Here is a 19790-nt window from a genome sequence, read left to right as displayed (position 1 = left end):
CAGTGAAATTCATAAGCCAGGGAGCACATTCTGGTTGCTTCTGGTAGTCACTCGCAATTTCTCTCTTCTTCAGCCTCCACCTTTAACCCAGGTTGCTATATCCTGTCACCTCTGACTCAGTCACCCAGAACTGAATAAAGGACAGTGGCCTCCCAAGCATGCTTCCTGCTCATACACTGCTCTGCCTGCTGGCTTCTTTTATATTTTTAAATATTTATTTATTTATTTATTTATTTATGCTTGCATGTACACCTGCACACCAGAAGAGGGCATCAGATCACATTATCTATGGTTGTGAGCCACCATGTGGCTGCCGGAAATTGAACTCAGGACCTCTGGGAGAGCAGACAGTGCTCTTAACAGCTGAGCCATCTCTCCAGCCCCATCCGCTGACTTCCTGACAATCCATCTTTCACATAGCAGTTATAGGTGAGCTACACAAGTGAGAATATGGCGATAGATGCTCTGCTGAGTCTCTGTTAACGGCTCTTTGCACTTACGGTGACATCCTGAATTGATTCGAGATCAGTCTAGAACCTAGGTGATCAACGGCCTGCTGGCTTCCTGATCCTCTCGTGTTGTTGTCTGTCGATTTTAAGCCCCAACCACGTGGACTCCTCCCGCCAACGGGTCAGGCTTACTACTCCACAGGATCCTTCCTCCCAACCCACCCCACCACTAGGGAACCCAAGTCACCCAGGCTGTGTATCCAAAGTTACAACCAGAGTCTATGGAAATAACGCTTTTTTTCTTTTTACTCATTTGCTACTATATCCACGTGAGTACTGTGAAAACAGTGATCACACCATTTCCAAATATGTCCTCTACCTACTGAACTAACCGATTTTTACTAGACTCATTCATTCACTTCTTAATTTGCTGCTTCATCTCCTGAAAACAGATGTTTTATACACTTCTATAGATTTCATCAGGCTCAGAAGCCACGTAACACTTACCAAGCAATTAGTACTAAATACTATAAGCAAATCCAACACAATATATAATACATCAAAATTACGTTTAACATCCCAGGAAGAGTAATTGTACCTGAATCTCTCCCAAGAGTCCTCCAGTCCGCTCCAGCAACAAGTGTAAAACCATTGTGGAGTTGGGGTTAGGGACAGAAATTTTGCTTTGGTTGAGAAATCTTATGAAGCCAAATGGAGAGTCACTTTTGGCAATTGTGATTTTGCTCACTAGGTGGCGCCCAAGGACCGCTCCGCCAGCAACTCCAGTGAGCAGAATTTCAAACTGCTCCTCAAATTCACTGCATGGCAAGAAGGAGCAATCTGTGAGTCTAAACATATTAAAATGCTTGTAAAAATCCAAATAGCTAGTCATTTTCAAAATTGGCCATACATATTCAAGGCACAGCAGGCACACACCAGGAGGAGGGTGCTCAGCAGAAAGCACACTCAACATGAAGCTCTCAGAACCCAGTCATTAGATTTCTTTTTAACTGCAGAAGGTAGACTGGACTGTGTAAGGAACAGAAATTATTTCCGCTATGAGAGACAAAATGAGGGATACAAGCATGGTGCCATCCCCTTTCGTGGTGCTCCCCAATCTCTCTCAAGTGGTGTTTCTCAGCGGGAACCGCACCGGCAGTGAGAGGCTTGAGTGCAGGTTAGGTGATGTGTGCCCACTCTGTTTCCGATATGACCAACCTTGCATTGTCGCCGACGATGGAGACATTTATAAAGCTCAAGTTCTGCCCATGCTGAAAGGTGAGTGAACTACCATGCAGCATGTAGCCTCCTGGGCCGGCAGAGACGCTGGGGGAGCTGAAATCGGCTGACACGCGGCCGTATGTCCCCTGAAGCCTCAGCACCGGAATTGTAACCAAGCCAGCATCTTCCTCCACTGAAACGGAAAAGGCAACTGACTTTTACACGATTCAGCCAGACTGAGCTATGCAATTAAAAACAATGGCCCTCCTCGTACAAATAAGACTCCTGCTTAAGACTACGGCAGATAAACACACAGTGTGTGCGAATCTCGAAGCCTTTTGGATTGCTTCTACACACTTAGCTGAAGTGCAAACGGTGCATAGTGGGTGGCCTTATGCTAGTTCTATCACCCAACATTTTTCATTTATGTTGTGTGTGTGTGCTTGTGTAAATACACGGCGCATGTGCGGTGCTCAGAGGAAACCAGCTGGAGTCAGAACCCTTCTTTCATCAGAAGGTTTCCAGGACTGATTTAAGCTTGGCAGGCTTGGCAGTGAATGCATTTAACCACTGGGCTATCTCCTTAGCACTCATGTGAATATTTAAAAATCTACATATGTAAACTATTATATTTCCTGGTCCTAGAAAAAAAAATCTATCAGAAAATATCAATATCAATGCTTAGCTTCATTTTCAAATGTTAAATTCTTAAATTAAAAACAATACATCACCAAAACTTCCTCCCAGAAACAATGAATTAATGGAAAATGAGTAAATAGAAACAAATCCTATTTATTTCTTGACGCAAAAATGCAACACCACTTTACCATTAGTGGGCTGAAGGTCATAAAACAGCTTATGTGATAAGCCATGGCTTCTCCAAAAGTCCTTAGAAAACATTCAGAAGATGATTTGGTTGAGCTTTCAAGATGACTAAAACAAAGAATTTAGGCAGCCCAGACGTTATCTGTAGCTACAAGACAGTAAAATGCTTGTTTCAATTCTGATCACACTCTGCACTAAGCTATGATCATATAAAACTGAAATTTGCATAAATATGAACGGTTTCCTTTTTTAAAAAAAAAAGCATTTTAGATTTAATTTTTATCCAAGTATATGTCTCTTTGAATGTGCATGTCCCCCAGGAGCCAGCAGAGGGCATCAGATCCCTGGAGCTGGACCTACAGGCACTTGTCAGCAGCCAGATGTGGTTGAACCAAACTCATCTTTTGCAAGAGCGCTGTGCTACTTGGTGTTTGTTTGACTTGATACAACCTACACATATCTGGGAAGAGAAATCTTGCTTGAAAAGTCAGCACCAAAAGACTGGCCTTTAGGTAAATCTGTGGGGGTATGGTGTTGATTACAGATCTATGTATGAGGGTCCCAACCACTGTGAGGGTTGTCACCCCTGGGCAGGCGGTCTTAGGTGGCATAAAAAAGCAAACTGAGCAAGCCAGGAAGCGGGGTTCCTCCATGGCTTCTGGTCAGTTCTTGCCTCCTGGTTTCTGCCGTGAGTTCCTGCTCAGACTTTCGCATGACAGTTTATAAGCTACAAGAGGAAATAAACCCTTCGCTTCCCCAGCTTCTTCTTGCCATGGTGTTTTATCTCTGCGACAGAAATCTACATGAGGCAGCACCAAGCAGCGAGCACTTTTAGCCACTGAGCCATCTCTCCAGCCCTTTATCAAAGCTTTAAAAGTAGTCATTAAAATTTAAAGATCATTTTTTTTTTCTAAGCCGGGTAGCCACTTGGCTTTGCAAAATGCAGAGAGGTTCAAGACTACCTTAAAGTAAGTGAAAATATTTTTTTAATGTAAACATACAAGTATAGGGGCTTTTTTTTTTTTTTTTTTTGTGATCGAACCAAAAAAAAAAAAAAAAACTGTGCACATAAGAATTCAGATGGCTTTGCAATTCAGAAAATGTTGTGGCCATTAGCAGAAGCCAACTGAGCTCACCTGAGATGTCGGTGTACGTGGGGTCAAATTCAATGATGCCTTCTGCGTTATCATTTGTCATTATTATGATTCGGACAATGGAGATGTTTCCAGTTTCAGGAGGTTGATCTATCTGCAGCCCATTCTCTTGGATGGTAAAATCATACCCTCTTGAACAGTCACAGGAAACAAAGATTAAAACACAACAAAACAACAGATGTACACGCATGTAGCATGAACATAAAGGTCTTTTACCTCCCGTACCCTTAGTTCTGTTGTAGAAGTGCACAGCGAGCCCACAGCCTCGGGCATGCTTGGCAGATGCTCTATCTACCCCAGCCCTGTAATGCTCTTAAATATCCCCAACACTATGGCTGTCTTGTGTGAAGGGATGTTTAAAAAATTAGGTTCCTCCCAAGTATTAGCGGTTATATGAAGCAAAATTACAAGTCTGGACAAAATACAAATAATAAGACTACGGGGAAATGTAGTTTTTAATTATAAACAATAATCAGTCGGTTTGCTTGTATAACAACATATTCCTACTAAACTTTTCCAGAGTTGTATTCCCATCAAACAAGCTTTGACTGCCAAGCCTTTATAGCATTTCAATTCCTAAAGTAAAAGAATTTTCAAGAGATACTAAAACAATTTCAGTCCTTCCCTCAATTCCCAAATTCTTTGCAGCAGTACTACCCTGTACTAAAAGGGTGAGAACTTCTAAATAAGATTACTTCTGAGGGAAAGGAAGACAGCCTAGGGTCAAAGTGTTAAACAGGGTTGGATGGAGTTGGATGGAGCCGCTGCCCTCATCAGCATCCCGAGACTGATTGGGTAACACACATCCTACCGTAGCAGCAGGTCTCCAAGAGGCAAAAACAGGAAACACTGCATTCTATTGCTTCCTTTTCGTGGGTGTGCCAAAGAGAGCTGCCTCCGCTGCCACCCCTTTCATGGTTCAGAAAGAGGAATCAATTCTTGCCACCCCAGCTGACAACTGGCCTAGTTAACAGTGAGGCTAAGCCCACTAGGAATTGTGAGGTGTAACCATCAATCCCCAAGCCTTGCAGGCTGAGTAACAGGTTCGTGTTCTCTCAGAAGGGAAGTAGGGGGGAACGTTTAGAAAATTATGAAAGTAGCAGTCGGTCTTAGTTTCCTCATTCAGTCGTGACCCCATGTCGCCCCTCTTTCTTGCTCCTCCAAGCCCTTCGTTTCCTGGCCTTTACCTTCCCTGGAGGTCCACTTTCGTGATGGCAAGAGTAAATTCCTCAGGGCTTTCAGGAAGGTTGTCATCAAGGATTTCCACATGAAGACTTTTTGTCCTCTCTCTGGCTTCAAAGAGGAGCTCCCCTGATGTGGGGACAAAGTCCCAGCCTGCCACTGCCGTCCTGCTCTCAGTCTCATACCTGACTTGCACGCGTCCAAAAGAGCCACCTGAGCGGATGACTGTGACATTAACCTAGAATAGAATTGCTTACCTGTTTAATTTGCATATTTGATCCACTACATAAATAATTTCTAATTATTGTATTCACGGAGATGATATAGGAATTAAATTTAACTCTATAAAATTACAGAAATTACGTTATAATACCGATACTAGGAAGAATTAATCTATTTGGAGGGGAAGCTTTAGAAAAGAGACAGCAACAATAAAACACATTTTAAGGACAGATCCCCATACTAGAAACGTAAGTGCCAGTAAGAGCTGCAGCGATCCACACCGTACCCTCTGTGCTGCTTCGGAAACTTGAAGCTGCTCATGTGAAAATGAGAACCGGCCATACGGAGCATCACTGGCCACCATGGTGATGCTGGCAGTGACGCTGGCTTCATTCAGCACGGCACCCTCACTGACTCCAGTGAGCTGGAACTCATAGGCGCACTTCTCCTCTGGGATGTCATCACTCAAAGCCTGAAGAAGGTAAAACAAAACAAAACAAAACAAAAAAGCCATTCTGTCTTACCCAAATAAAGTCAGGGTTTTTGTAACCTCCATCCAATTACACACACACACACACACACATATACACACACACACACACACACAGAGACATATACACACACACTAACAAAAGGCAGCCACATTGGTACCTGAATTACTACAGTGGCTGCAGACTGTCCATCTTCTATTGTCAGGTGGCCTGAAGTTTCCATAAACTCCCCCACAGAAGGAGGAAATATTCTCCAGTACACTGTGATCTCGCCTGAAACCCCTGGGCCACGAACAAGGCTGCAACAGCACATAGAGATATATTTAGTATATTTTTTAATGAGTTGTCTTTCCTAAACATTCGCTGTGCCTTTCAACCAATTTTCACTTGTGTCAAGACTATCCTGACTTTAATTAACTTTACCAATCAATTGTAAGTCAGGCAAAAGTCTTAGAATTCCAAGGTAGTAATGGGAAGATCCCTAAGATCACACATATCTTGACATGAACACTGACAAAAAGTGAACACTAAGCCTGAAGGCTTAAAGGAATAAAAACGAGTGTTTATGGATTTTATTTAACATCCACGTGCCTTACGAAGAACAGAAACACTGCACTCCACGGGTGAGCAGACCCATGGGAAAGGAAAAGAACTGGAGGTATCAGGTATGGACCTCAGAGAGCTGCCAAGATAAAAATCTCAAGTCAACAGTGGTTGTACAAGTGTGCACTCCCACCAGCAATGGAGCAGTGTTCTCTTTGCTCCGCATCCTCACCAGTGTTAGGATTCTGCCCCAGTCTGCCTAGCAACCTGTGATGTCATTGCCTACCTGCCATTAGGTGTGGTCCCTGCCCAGGAGTATATAAAGAGACAAATCCACCTCTCTCTCTTTCTTGTTTATCTTCCTCTCTTCTGTCTGTCTGTCTGTCTGTCTGTCTCTGGAGTGCCCACCCTTCCTTCTCTCCTCACGATCATACAATAAACTTCTCTAGATACCATCTGTTGTTTGGTGCATATTTCATATTATATCTCATCTTCCCCTGTGCTGGGAAGGCTCTTCCTGAATTGCCTAACTCTGGGACTCTTCCTATGGAACTCGATCTACCTGCCACACTGCTCGCAACAAATTGCCTTCTGTTCCAAACTTTACTTTCCTGTGCTTTTTCTCCCTTCAGCAATACTGCCATGGGAGCTCAGCAGCAGCGATGACTGCTTGAAGGCACATCTACTTGCCAGCTGCCACAGGGGAGCACAAGCTCTGCTGTCAGATCACGCCCTCCCTCTGCTGGGTAAACTTTAAATTATACTTTAAAATCATGGACTTAGGTGGGCCGATGGCTGTCCCTGCATGCTGGACTCAGCCAGGGCTCTGCTGCGACGGTCACTGGCCCTTGTGGCGGGAGGAGCACACACTGAGCTACCCGCTCCCCCTGCAACTCTGGTCACAGCGCAGCCTACCTACCACTTTCAGGGGTGAGACTCTGGTCTCTCAAAGCATACAGCGGCTGGGGCGATTTTGAGCTGGCCATGCTCTACCAGCCGCATGCAGGCGTGAGGTCCACGGTGCGCAGGTGACTCGCTCAGCGGCTGGGGCAGCGGCCCCTGCAGTGCCGATGGCAGCCATCCCTCGCTACCCCTGCTGCTGCTGCTGCAGCTGCCACTCCAGGAACTCCGTCTCAGGCACTGAGGGTCAACAGGGAACCTACTGCTGACGCTGCTGCCATTTTCAAAACCTGCCACCACTGGCTGCCCAGAAGGTGAAGGTACTGCCACACGGCCATCTTGGCTGAGGGCAATCATGTGATGGGCCGCCATCTTTGTTTTGGGAAACCACGGAGATGCTCACCATCTTTACTAAGGGTCCCAGCCGTGTTCAAATCCTTATTAAACTCCAAATACAGCTTCTATCTTTGACAATGGTTACCTAATTTTGATTTTTACATTTTCAAGGTTATATTTTTACCCTGATTCAAAATGTTTTTACTTCTAACTTATGTCTTTACTATCTCCTAGACAAATAAATAAATGCTGTTCCTCCCGCCACCAGTTGCCTTGGATTCAACTACAGGCTTCCTGGCTAATCGGTTTGATATGCTTTTTAAAATTTATTATATTGTTATATTATAATGTTCTACTGTATTAACATTTATTTGTTTACATTGTTAAAATTTAAATCACTACCTTATAAATATATTTAGCCTTATTTTCTAAATATAATGTTATTAATCATAAAAAATTGTTCTGCCCTCTTTTGTGGACAGTGTTTATGAATTTTAAGACTCCAATTTAACAGGGATAAAACCTAACATCTTATTCTTTAATGATTAAGATAAAGTATAAACAAAGTTTGTCTGTGTAAATATTCTTAAGATAAGCTGCGGCCTCACTACCATCTTACCTAAAAGGCTGAGGATTATTTCTAACACCTCCCCCCACCCCCATATGGAAACTGGTAAAAGTAATTTGTAAAAATCTTTAAAACCCGAGAGGAGCCTTCCTGACGGGCTCAACTACAACAGAAAACTATACTCAGGTCCTTAGCCACTGCCCCAAGGCAAGGAAATGGAGTTCTACAATGCCCCCTCCCGCCTGGGTCCAGCCTGAGGCAGCTTTGTCAGGAACCTGTTTCAGATACAGCCAAAAAAAAGACACTGGTCCCGCAGCTGAAACCAGAAGGGGACACCAGTCCCACTGCTACCTAAAAGCCATGCCCTGTCTATTGAGAGACTGGCCTCTGGAAGTCAAAAATGCCCTCATGCAGGCTTGTCCTCTGTGCCCAGCCACTGGAGGTTCAACCAGCACAAGAGCTATAGGCAGTTCCAGCTTTCAAGTTCCTTGACCTGGCAGAGTACAGATGGCTCCTTGATTCAACAACCTTGCCAAAGCCAGGGTAGCGAGCGCTGCAGGTCTGTTTTAACCTCATACCCAGGCTACACAGTCACACTGCCACCTTCTGTCATGGGAGGCTTCAGATACCTTCCCAGCCCTCTTCATACGCGGGAGACCAAACTTGAACTGGTCTAGATACAATCTACCTTGTTACCAGACTTACAGGACAGGTCTCAGATACAACCCTTTAGGAGAGCAGACGTTAACTCTCACTCCTAGAGCTACTACTGGCAGGTCTAAGTAGGGGCTGTCTCTGACTCAGTTGCCTGCCGATGGATCCCTTTCCCCTAGCTGGGCTGCCTTGTCAGGTCCCGGTGGGACAGGAGATGTTTAGTCTTACTACAACTTGAGATGCCAGGGTGAGTTGTACTACTTGGGTGCCTCCCCTTCTCTGAGAAAAAGTAGAAAAGGGGCAATGGAGCCGGGCGTGGTGGCACACGCCTTTAATCCCAGCACTCGGGAGGCAGAGGCAGGCGGATCGCTGTGAGTTCGAGGCCAGCCTGGTCTACAAAGTGAGTCCAGGATAACCAAGGCTACACAGAGAAACCCTGTCACGAAAAACCAAAAAAAAAAACAAGGGGGGGGGCAAAGGGGGAAGGAGGTGTGATGGTAGGACTGGGAGAAGAGGAGGGAGGGAGCTAGGATCAGGCTGTAAAGTGATTAAATAAAAATAAACAAAGGAAAAAGCCTCAAGTCAAACCCAGGTGCACACTGGTGGCTACTGCTTCAATCCTCGTTGGAAAATGAGGAGAGACAAACTTGCCCATAATCATACTGATTTATTTATGTGGATCTGATTCGAGAACCCACAGAATCAAGTTTATAGACAAGACAACTCCTTGTGTGCGCAGTGACGGGATGGGGCTGTCTCGCTTTGCCAGCGTGTAACTTGCTCTACGCTAGGCAACCCACCCCAGGGTGAACAAGGCTACACATGAGCTAGCTTCAGGACGGCCCAGGGTGCATCGTTCAGTGGCTGCCTTGAAGTTTGTTCTATTTTCCACACGATGCTTACCAATATGCAAAGTGATGACGAGTATTACGTGTAACTTGAGAACGATGCTCCAGGCCAGTGGTTCTCAACCCTCCTAACGCTGCAACCCTTTAATACAGTGCCTCATGTTCTGGTGACCTTCAAGCATAAAATGATTTTGTTGCTATTTCCTAGCTACAATTTTGCTACTGTTAATGAACTGTAAATATCTTATGTACGACTCCCGAAGTGGTCATGACCCACGGGTTGAGAACCGCTGCTTTGTGCTATTTAAATAGAAATAAAATCATAAAATCCTCACCTAACGGTGGCAGTGCCATTATATGTCACAGAGGGTTCCCCAATAATGATGTGCCTAGACGATGGAGCAATCCCAACTTCTGATGCACCCCGATCTCCTCGAACGATGATTGAGGCACTACCTACGTTTCAGATAAGAGAGCACATTTTGAGGCTAACATGTTAGTGTGCACACACACACTAGTCAATTAAACTAAGATGGCAGTAATTTTCTAATTTCCTGACTGCTAGTCATAAAAACTGGCTAGTTATTATTATTATTAAAGCATAACTTAAAACTATCTGATAATTTGAGACTACATAATTTGATGAAGATTGTTTCCAAAAGCACACATTAGAGTTTCATAGAAAGAAAGAAAGAAAAGAAAAAAAAAAAAAAAACAGAGTACTGTGCATGTGCATTCCTTACCATGGCGTAATGAAACTAAGAGTGGTTTGTCATCTGCAAGCATGCCACAGTAGACAGAGGTACAACAAAGGGTATGTTGATAAAGGATTTACCTTTCCTCGTGAATATATTCATATTTTGTGTAGTCATCCCGTGCAACATCAAACCTGTCATTTTAATGTGATGTCACTGACCCAAGTTCAAATGTATGAAGGTGACATTCAGCCAACGGTTCAGAGAGCCAGATTGTCTACCTTAGACCATGGCCATGTTTGTCTGTAACTTCGCAGTGAAGGCTCCAGCACCAGTGATGGCTGCCATGACTTACTCGAAGCCTTGATTGGCCAAATTTGGCAGAAGGCCAAGGTCGGAATGGTTCCCCCCGCCCCCCACCAACCCCTGCTGAAATCCCTACAGCTATTCAGAGCATGAAAAAAATAATTCAAAGTGATAAAACTGATAGCTTCAAACAGCTTGCAGTTAAGGAAGCTGTCGCTTGCCACTGATGTGTGGATGTGGTTTTAGATCGGAGGGACCACAGGCAAATATGGCAATGTTAGCTATGCTATTTGAAGACCAATTTTTAACATCTGATTTGAGTTATTTGACTTATTATCTGAGTGTTCTTGAACCATGTGTAATCAGACTGCTATTTGAATAAACTATTAACTGTCCAAAAAATATGAAGGGTATGACTGTTTCCCAGGTTGGTCAGAACATCCTATGGATTAACATACAGGAAGAATAAGCAGCCACCTTTGTGGAGGTATACTTCTGAGAATGTTCCTGGCCACAGCATCCACTTTGCTCCCAGAGCCTTATTTAGCATGGAGTGTCAATGGTATAAAAAGATGGTACAACAAAAAGCAAATTCCTATTTAAAGTTTCTTATCTTTTTTGTTGTTATTATTACTCACTACACAATGAAATAATTTAAATACCCATCCTTCCTATAAATATTTAAGAATTAGGATACTTGTATGAAATATTAAAATAATGAATTGATTCATTTCAGATAAAAGCATATAGACTTGGGTTATAATAATCACACTTCATGTGCTAAACTTTAAAGTTATGCAATATATGATTGATATAAATGTACAGAAACTTTGGCAATCACACATCACTCTCAGCATTTCAAGGTAATAATTCTCAATTCATATAATATAGAAACATAAAATGTGATTATATTGAGCATGTCCCTATGAGGTCTAATTTCATAAGACAGCAAGTATCCGTGCAATTAAGGATTCTTGGAATTGGAGAGCTGGTCTAGATGTGCAGAGGGATTACAGCTCCTACAAACAGCCAAGTTTCTGTCCCAGTATCCATAACAAGCAGCTTGTAAATCCTGAAACTCCCACTCAAAGGGATCCACTGCCCTCTTGTGCCTTCCATGGACACACACACACACGCGCACACACACACACACACACACACAAACGCACGCACACATGCACACATTTACAGAGAAGCTGAGCTCAGTTCACAACTCCTATGCAGGGTACCTCATAAGTCAAGGTCAGTACAGTCGTAGTGAGATTCAACTCCTCTGGTCTGCATGGAAATGTGCACTCACATGCACATAGCCACAGGAGTATATGCATACACAATTAATTAAAAATTTAAATTATAATTTTAATTAAAAATTACTTATTCTTGATTTCAATGTAACGAAGAATTTTTCTGCTATATCGTATTGCAGTAGTTAACAGCTCACTACTGTGTAATTACTTAGTTTTCATATTTTACTTTATTTTATAAGCATCACTACAATGAACAGCTTTACTTTACAGCAAAAAAAAAAAAAAAAAACCCCAGCAGTATATGATCTTTCATCTGTGACCATATAAATTATAAGCACTGTATTATATTTTTATATAATTGTTTATATTTTATAATATAACACTTATAATTTATTGCATTACATATAATTATAATTTTAAAAACATGTATTTACACTGAAGCACATTTTTAAAAATTATAAAACCTAGCATTGCCTGTCTTTGCAACTACTTATTTTAAATATACTTCATATCAAGGGCTGTGTGAATTTTTCTTACCTTTCACTGGAGATATTTCTACCTCATCAGCAGCTCTCAGCTCAATGGTGAAGCGCCGGTCCTCCCCCGGGTTGCTGTCTTGAAGTGTATGCAATACAACAGTCTTCTGTGAGTCAGTCTACATTTAAAGAAGAAAAAAACATTTTTTTTTAAAGATTTATTTATTACATATACAGTGCTCTGCCTGCATGTACACTTGCACACCAGAAGAGGGCATCAGATCTCACGATAGATGGTTACGAGCCATGTGGTTGCTGGGAATTGAACTCAGGACCTCTGGAAGAGCAGAGGGTGCTCTTAACCGCTGAGCCATCTTTCTAGCCCCGAAAAAAACATTTTTAAGACTAACAAAAGTCAAATCAGACTTATGTGCATGAACGTCTTAAGATGTCTTTTTTGCCACCCAGAATTATGAATTATATCCAGGGAGAATCGCAATATAAAAATTCACTCTGGGCCAGGCGTGGTGGCGCATGCCTTTAATCCCAGCACTTGGGAGGCAGAGGTGGGTAGATCTTTGTGAGTTCAAGGCCAGCCTGGTCTACAAGTGAGTCCAGGTCAGCCAAGGCTACACAGAGAAACTCTATCTCAAAAAAAAAAAAAAAAAATCACTCTGACTACAAATACCATTTTAGTTTCTTGAAGGGAACAGCGGGGGAAGAACACAACTCTTTATTGAAAAATTTCCAGCGTTGAAATTCCAACTTGTTGAGCTATTTGCTCACATTCCCAAAGAGACCAAGGCTGTGGAGCTGATGCACACGAGGCACAGTGGGCTGCGTGCAATGGAGAGACCATTTCAAGGCTGCAGTCAACAGGCCCTGGGGTGTCTGCTCCCCACAGCCACTAGACAAGTTCCCAGCACGCTTCGTCGATGTCAGACTGGTGGTGCCTGCCTCGTTGGCACTTCGGCCTGAAAGCAGCACAGGGGCTGACCTACGAGAGAAGGGAGTCTACCCAGAAAGCCTGGTGTTTTGTTACAAGCTTTACTCCACATTTAACTTTAAGTTTGGTTTTTGGTTTCCTCTGTGTTCCCCTGGGTGGGTCCAATCAGCCCTCTGGTTTGCATTTACACATTTATGTTCATCTAACTGGTTATCTATTATTCTGATAAATGCTGCCATCAATACTCTTACACATCCTTATGAGTGTGCAGACTTTTCTCTGAGTGTGTCCAGTTCATTTGCCATCCTTAGACCGTAAGCTTGCCTGTTCTTTCAATGTTATATGCAACCTTCGCTCAACTCTGGTGTACTTTTTGGTTGTTTTTAGACATTGCTCCAAACCTAGAGTTGTTCCAACATGTTTTTGTGTTAAGAAGAAGCAGAGCTCATACCTGAGAGCAATTTATCTAACACACACAGGATTTGCTGTTTGAGTTGCATCATGGCTGATTTCAATACTACGGGGGAGGCGTGTAATTTTAAACAGGGAAATCACAAACATACAAATGAGGGAAAGTGATTTTAAGCAGACTATATTAAAAGGACATTTGTTTTTGTTATGAGGTTAAAAAAAAAACAAAAACAAAAAACAAGTCAGTTCTCTATCTTCCCACAGCAGGAACCGTGTAAAATATGAAAATTGAATTCTCTGTCATTCTTCTGTGTCGGTAAATGAGTGTGAAAGCATCAGGCATGTTGGCTGGGGGATACAAACACATAGAGATATGAGTAGATGAACCCCAAAAGGGAGAAGCATTAAGGACTCTTGAGTGAACTCTAAAAATGTCCTATATCTCACATACCCCCTCAGCCCTCTGCCTCACTAGTAAACAACGCGAGGCAACGTTTCATGTCACAGAATCCCCAGTTCTCAATAGCATTAACAGCAGGAGGAGGAGAGGACCATGGTCGATCCAAATCGATCCCTTTGTAATGCTAGTTATGAACAGTGACAATGCATGCCAGGCTCAGTGACGTAACAGGGATGACTCACGGAAAGACGAGCTGAGAAAAAGTCTACTAGAGATTCAAATTTCACTTAAGTACAAAGTTTCTAAAAAACTTTTCTCCTAACCCCTCCAAAAAAATCCTCCTTAATTTAATCAAAAGTTTCCAAAGACATTTGACCATGGACAAGTTTTCATTATTCATATTCTATATAAGAACTGTATGGAGCAGCAATCTGGGAATTGCCACTGTGGGCTACTTCATAAAGGCAGAAATGTAAACTATTTGTTTGCTTTGGAGATTCAAAGTTATTAAATTTTAAACACAACATAGGGGAGATGCGCCTCAGGATACTGAGGTAGCAAGCTGCCATTTTTATGACCTCTTTTTTAAATATCATCTATTTCATTAACGACTTCCCAAGTGCCAGGAAATTAGTCCACTCACAAATCCTGTCTCCTGCAGGCCTCACACCTTACCCTGGTTAAGCACTGTGGTTCTTACTTTGTACTTTGGAAATCAAAGGTCATCAGCATTAATAAGTTTGCCCAGATCCACATGGTATTAAGTGGTAAGAAGAAGATTTCAATTAGTCTCACTAAGATGTAAAATCAGTCCATGGCTGCTTGCAATATTACAAGAGAAGCACAATTGACAGAAAACATAGTAAATAAAATTAATACAGATACGAGAGACCTAAGAGACCTGTCACTGTGTAGAAACGGGCAGGAAAGAAGTTAAGAGACTAATCACTGAGCAAAGCATGTAAGGCTGAAGAACAGAAGAGAAAATTCAGAACTACAAAAACCACGATGGTGCAGAGAGATCGTGGGAGGGGTTAGGAGCACAAACCGAGCAAAAGAGCACCGTATCCTAAGTGTTTGGTGCAAGAAATTCGGTTGACATGAAACGCACATGTTTAATTTAAACCGTAGTATGAAACACCATGTTACTGGAACAGATTGCGGAGCCCAAACTCCATGTGTGGAGGAAGAAGGTACATATGCCTTGAAAGACACTATCAGTAGTCGTTCTCATGGGAGGAGTGGGGCGACTGCTCTTATTTTTCATCCCTCTGTACTTTTGAGGTTTATACCAGGAGCACATCCCGATGGCTCCACATATTGTGAACTGGAGGCAAAGAGCCGATGTCAAAGCTGGCAAGAGCATCCCAAGGGCGGTGGTGTGATCAGAACAGCATAAGAGAAACTGGGACTGTCTTCTAGTACAGATGGGGAGTAGAGATGAAAATGTCCCTGTCACCTCCAAATGTGATTTATATCCTCAGTATAGTGCCTTTCTCCTCTTCTTTCTTTGCCTCGAGGATTGTGTGGCTTCTTGTAGCATACCCTAAAAACTGTTCCTAAGGAGTTGCTCACCTCAGGGAAAGGCCTGAGAGGGAAGGGATGCTAGTGAGGCCTCTTGGGAGCAATGCTGTTGAAACGGGCACCAGGGCAGCAGGGATGGGCAGAAGGTGTGGAGGACAAACGGTAAACAGGAAGACAGCGCTGATAAAAGACCAGTGGAAGCGAGGAGGGATGCGCAGGGGTGAGCGTGTCCCTAACCCACATCTCCACAGCGGATGCTTGAGACATTATCTCAGTCATGCTATCACCGTTGATGTCTGTGAAATCGAAGTCTGTAAGTTTGAGACTCCCTTTGAGATTATGTGATGATGGTACCCATGAGATTATGCGATGATGGTACCCACTGCTATGTCGGCTGGATGTGTGCAGAGTTGACGTTGTCTTGAAGACTACACACGTTCCATGTTTGACCCACTGGAGAAGTTCTACACGGTGAGGGTAGTAAAAGACCAAATTCCAAAGAAAACAGAAACTCTGTTGTAGGAACCAGGCCTGACTGGGCTGCCTGCCTGTCTTGCTGTTTCATGTCCTGTTTCTAGCAGCTTCCATGTCTGTGTTTATCTTGGTTAGCTAGTCATGTTTACTGCTCTGAGAACGCACCCCTCCCTTCCTCGAGACTTTTCCTCCTGTGTGCAATCACCTCTTGAGGGATTTCACCTGGGAGCAGGATTCCTGTTTGGCTGCCTATAAGAAGGCTCTTTGGAGCTCTGGAAAAGAATAATAAACCGTTGCCGCGGCTGCTGCAGCAGCTGCTGCTGTCTTAGCACGAAGGACCCGCTGTGTTATTGTGTGTGTGTGTGTGTGTGTGTGTGTGTGTGTGTGTGTGTGTGCGCGCGCGCGCACATGCGTGTGCATGAGTTAAATCCGCAGTCCCTCGCCCTTGACTCGGTACCGTGGTGGTGCGGGTGCCACACTCTGTCTCAACGATAAATATATATGTAATGGCTGCAGAAAGGCTGTCATTGGGGGATGATGACACTCAGATGTTTGGTTTGTCTGGCTGACTCGACCTTCAATCAGGTGACAAATGTGACAGGAAGGCACTGTGGACTGTTACTGAGGCAGGATCCGAAGTATCCAATATGGAAGGACCCCCCCCCCTCCTTCCCTTTCCCTCTCTTTTTCACCTTGTCTTCCCTCATTTCCTCTCAATGCACATGGATTTTTTACAAATACCAGAAATACCAAACACCAGCATGTGGATTCATAAGCAATACCGCAATACTCTGTACAAAGCTAGGGACACACAACAGGAACGCAGAGGCTGACTGTACCTCATCAAAATAAAGTGTCCCATTCAGAGGGCTGAGGTCATCTTTGGCCTCCTCTTCTACAGCCCAGTGAAGTCGGACAGGTCCCTTTCCCCCTGGGGACCGGACAACTGTCAGCATCACATATGAATCAGGGTCATCAGACAAGAGGGATTCTCCAACCGTTACCTGCAAGAAATAAAGTCCAGTAAGGCGAACACAGTTTTTAAAAATGGGAGGGAAAAAAAAATCTTACTTAGTTGTGATCATTGCAGTTTTGAATTTTATTTTATTTTTATTTATTTATTTTTTTGTTTGTTTTGTTTTTCAAGACAAGGTCTCTCTGTGTTAGCCTTGGCTGTCCTAGAGTCACTTTGTAGACCAGGATGGCCTTGAACTCACAATGATCCGCCTGCCTCTGCCTCCCGAGTGCTGGGATTACAGGCGTGCGCCACCATGCCTGGCTTTGAATTTTAAAATTCTATTCACAACATGTTACCGTGTAGCAGGGAAAAGGGTTCTCTCAGAACCACTTCTTCTCTTTCCTGTACATTAGGCCACTTGGTATTTCAAATTTCTCTCAAAATTATGTGGAGCAAGGTGGCTGCACTGTCAGTAGGCTACTGGTAGAAGTGATCATAGCTAACCAGAAACTCAAACTTCCCAACATTCTTCCACGTCCACTCTCCCCATCTGCAGGTGAACAGAAAAGATGGCCCAAGAGCTCTACAAAGTTCGCATGCAGTCAGAGAGGCAGGCACACTACCACGTCCCGCTTGCAAACAGTTATGATAAAGGAGCAGAGACTTGGGCTCCTCAAATGAGGCAGGTATAACTAGCCTCTGAATGGGCAGAATTTGCCAGTGCCAGTGAGTTGGAGTTTTCAGTAAGCTGCTTGACCATAGCAGAAGAGGAAATATTTACAAAGCCATTTTGAGTGTTGGAATGTACAGTCCAAACCAATAATCCGGTTTTGGGCTTACACTGTTTCTCTCAGGGTGTGTGTGTGTGTGTGTGTGTGTGTGTATGCATGTGTGTGCTGTGTATGCATATGTGCACATGTGCACATGTACATGCGTGCGTATGTACATGCATGTGTGTGTGTGCGCGTTCGTGTGTGTACATGTGCATATGTGGGCGCATGTGTGCATATGTGCACATGTACATGTGCGTGCGTGCGTGCGTGCGTGCGTGCGTGCATGCTTTCCTGTGTGTGAAATCAAGCTTGAGTTCTGATCTTTGTCCTGTACTGGCCCTTGTCGCCCACCTAGCTTGAGACCAGGTCACTGTTGTTTTCCTGCTGCATACACTAGGCGAGCCAGCCAACCCCTCCCAGGGACTATCCTGCATGGGCCTCCCACCTCTCCATATTCGGTGATTTGAATGGGAATGCCCCCCACCCACACCACACCCCACAGGTTCATACATTTGAATGCCTGGTCCCTGGTTGGTGAAATTCTTTGGGCAAGGATTAGGAGGTGTGGCCTTGACAGAAGAGATACCTCACTAGGGATGGGCCTTGAGGTTTCAAAGCCTTTGCGGGGTCCAGGTGCGCTCTCTCCCCTCTCTCTCTCTCTCTCTCTCTCTCTCTCTCTCTCTCTCTCTCTCTCTCTCTCCCCCTCCCTCCCCCCCCCTTCCTCCCTGCCATCATTCCTGCCTGTGAATTAGATGGAAGCCCTCAGCTGCTGCCCCAGCACCATGCCTGCCTGTGCTGCCTCCACACTGCCCACCATGATGGTAGGGGACTTATCCTCTGAAACAACAAGCAAGCTTTCTTTCTTTCTTTTTCTTTTCTTTCTTTCTTTTTTTTTTTTTTTTTTTTTACAAGTTTCTCCTTTGTCGTGACATCTCTTCACAGCAACAGAAAAATAACAGAAGCCACAGGAGTGCTGGGATTACAAGTGCTTCTACGATAGATTTGACTGGTATGTAAGTTCTTGGGATTTGAACTCAGATTCTCCCATTGACTTCTCTCCTCAGCCACCCTCCCCCTTGTTAAAGGAGATGAGCTACATTAATTTACTAGCAGTAGCATTTCTTATGCCTAAGTCCTTACTGAAAGACCTGGTCTCAGTGAAGTATACACGCTCACTCTGGGCAGCAAAGTGCAAGCAGCATCCAGCTGTGCAGATTTGAAGTGTAACTGCATACTTTCCATTTTGAAGACAGAAACTTAGCAACCATAGCCTAACCTTGTTTTTGTGCCTGTTTGTTCGGTAGGCTCTATGTTAGAATCAAGAACAGAGATGTGGAGCTAACTGAAGTTTATTAAGTTGTTGTTGTTTTGTTGTTGTTCTGTTGTTGTTGATTTTTTTTTAAAAACTCTGAAGACCGTATATGTACATGTATTTGGATAAAATGAGTTTATATCTACTTCAACTGCTCTAACCCCATACCAAGTGCTGCTCACACTCCTGCTCATGACAAAGAAGGAAGGACTTAGTCATAAACAATCTGTGTGCACATCTCATGCTTCGCCCGGAACATGCATGCAGATATTTCACACGTCTATCTTCTTACACGCGGCCCTTGTGAGCATCTTACTTTGATGTGTTGACATTAACAATCTTTTCTCAGTGTTGTCCAGCTTTCTTTCTAACACGTTACTGACTAATGCTATTCACTGTGCAGAGTATTATGTTTCCCATGCTTTTTGGGAAGTAAGACGCTTTGTGGTAAGAAAGGCAGGAGACAGTGAAAACAAATACAAAGGGCTGAGTGACCATTAGTACTAATTTTAATTAAGAGAGTAAAAGTATCAACTGCACTCACTAGTGCAAATCCTAGGTGTGAGTTCTGTACCCACATCAGCCTACTTATTCCTTGTCATTGTTATAAGAAAGTCACAACAGGATCTGGGTTCTAATTTCACTTTTAGAGTGACATAATTAGTAACCTGAGGTTAGTAGATTAATGCTACAATCATGCTTAAATTAGGTTTACAGTACTAATTTTAATGACAGCAATTAGGATAACATGAATAACAGCAATTATTTGTACATCGTAAAGAGAGTTCACGTTCCTGGAGATGGAGAAGCTTCTAAACAAACTGAATGTCCAGCCTCACAAAGCCCTCACCAACTGAAAAACTCAACTTTAAACC

The 19790-nt window shown here is 43.5% G+C and overlaps 1 protein-coding gene across 1 annotated transcript in view; it reads right to left on the bottom strand.

The window, feature by feature from the left end:
• The window catches only part of Adgrv1 (adhesion G protein-coupled receptor V1), a 469943-nt gene that overhangs the window by 318290 nt on the left and 131863 nt on the right, over positions 1-19790 (bottom strand). Inside the window, exons 57-65 of the mRNA XM_051172399.1 lie at positions 16712-16876; positions 12179-12296; positions 9729-9849; positions 5705-5843; positions 5340-5525; positions 4837-5069; positions 3632-3780; positions 1668-1863; positions 1048-1267 (exon numbers count right to left, since the gene is read on the bottom strand). Of these exons, the coding sequence (XP_051028356.1) occupies positions 1048-1267; positions 1668-1863; positions 3632-3780; positions 4837-5069; positions 5340-5525; positions 5705-5843; positions 9729-9849; positions 12179-12296; positions 16712-16876 (1527 nt within the window). The remainder of the gene's footprint in view (positions 1-1047; positions 1268-1667; positions 1864-3631; positions 3781-4836; positions 5070-5339; positions 5526-5704; positions 5844-9728; positions 9850-12178; positions 12297-16711; positions 16877-19790) is intronic.

This window comes from Acomys russatus, chromosome 30, assembly GCF_903995435.1.
Source record: "Acomys russatus chromosome 30, mAcoRus1.1, whole genome shotgun sequence".
Taxonomy (NCBI): Eukaryota; Metazoa; Chordata; class Mammalia; order Rodentia; family Muridae; genus Acomys; species Acomys russatus.
This window is presented reverse-complemented; position numbering and strand designations above follow the sequence as displayed.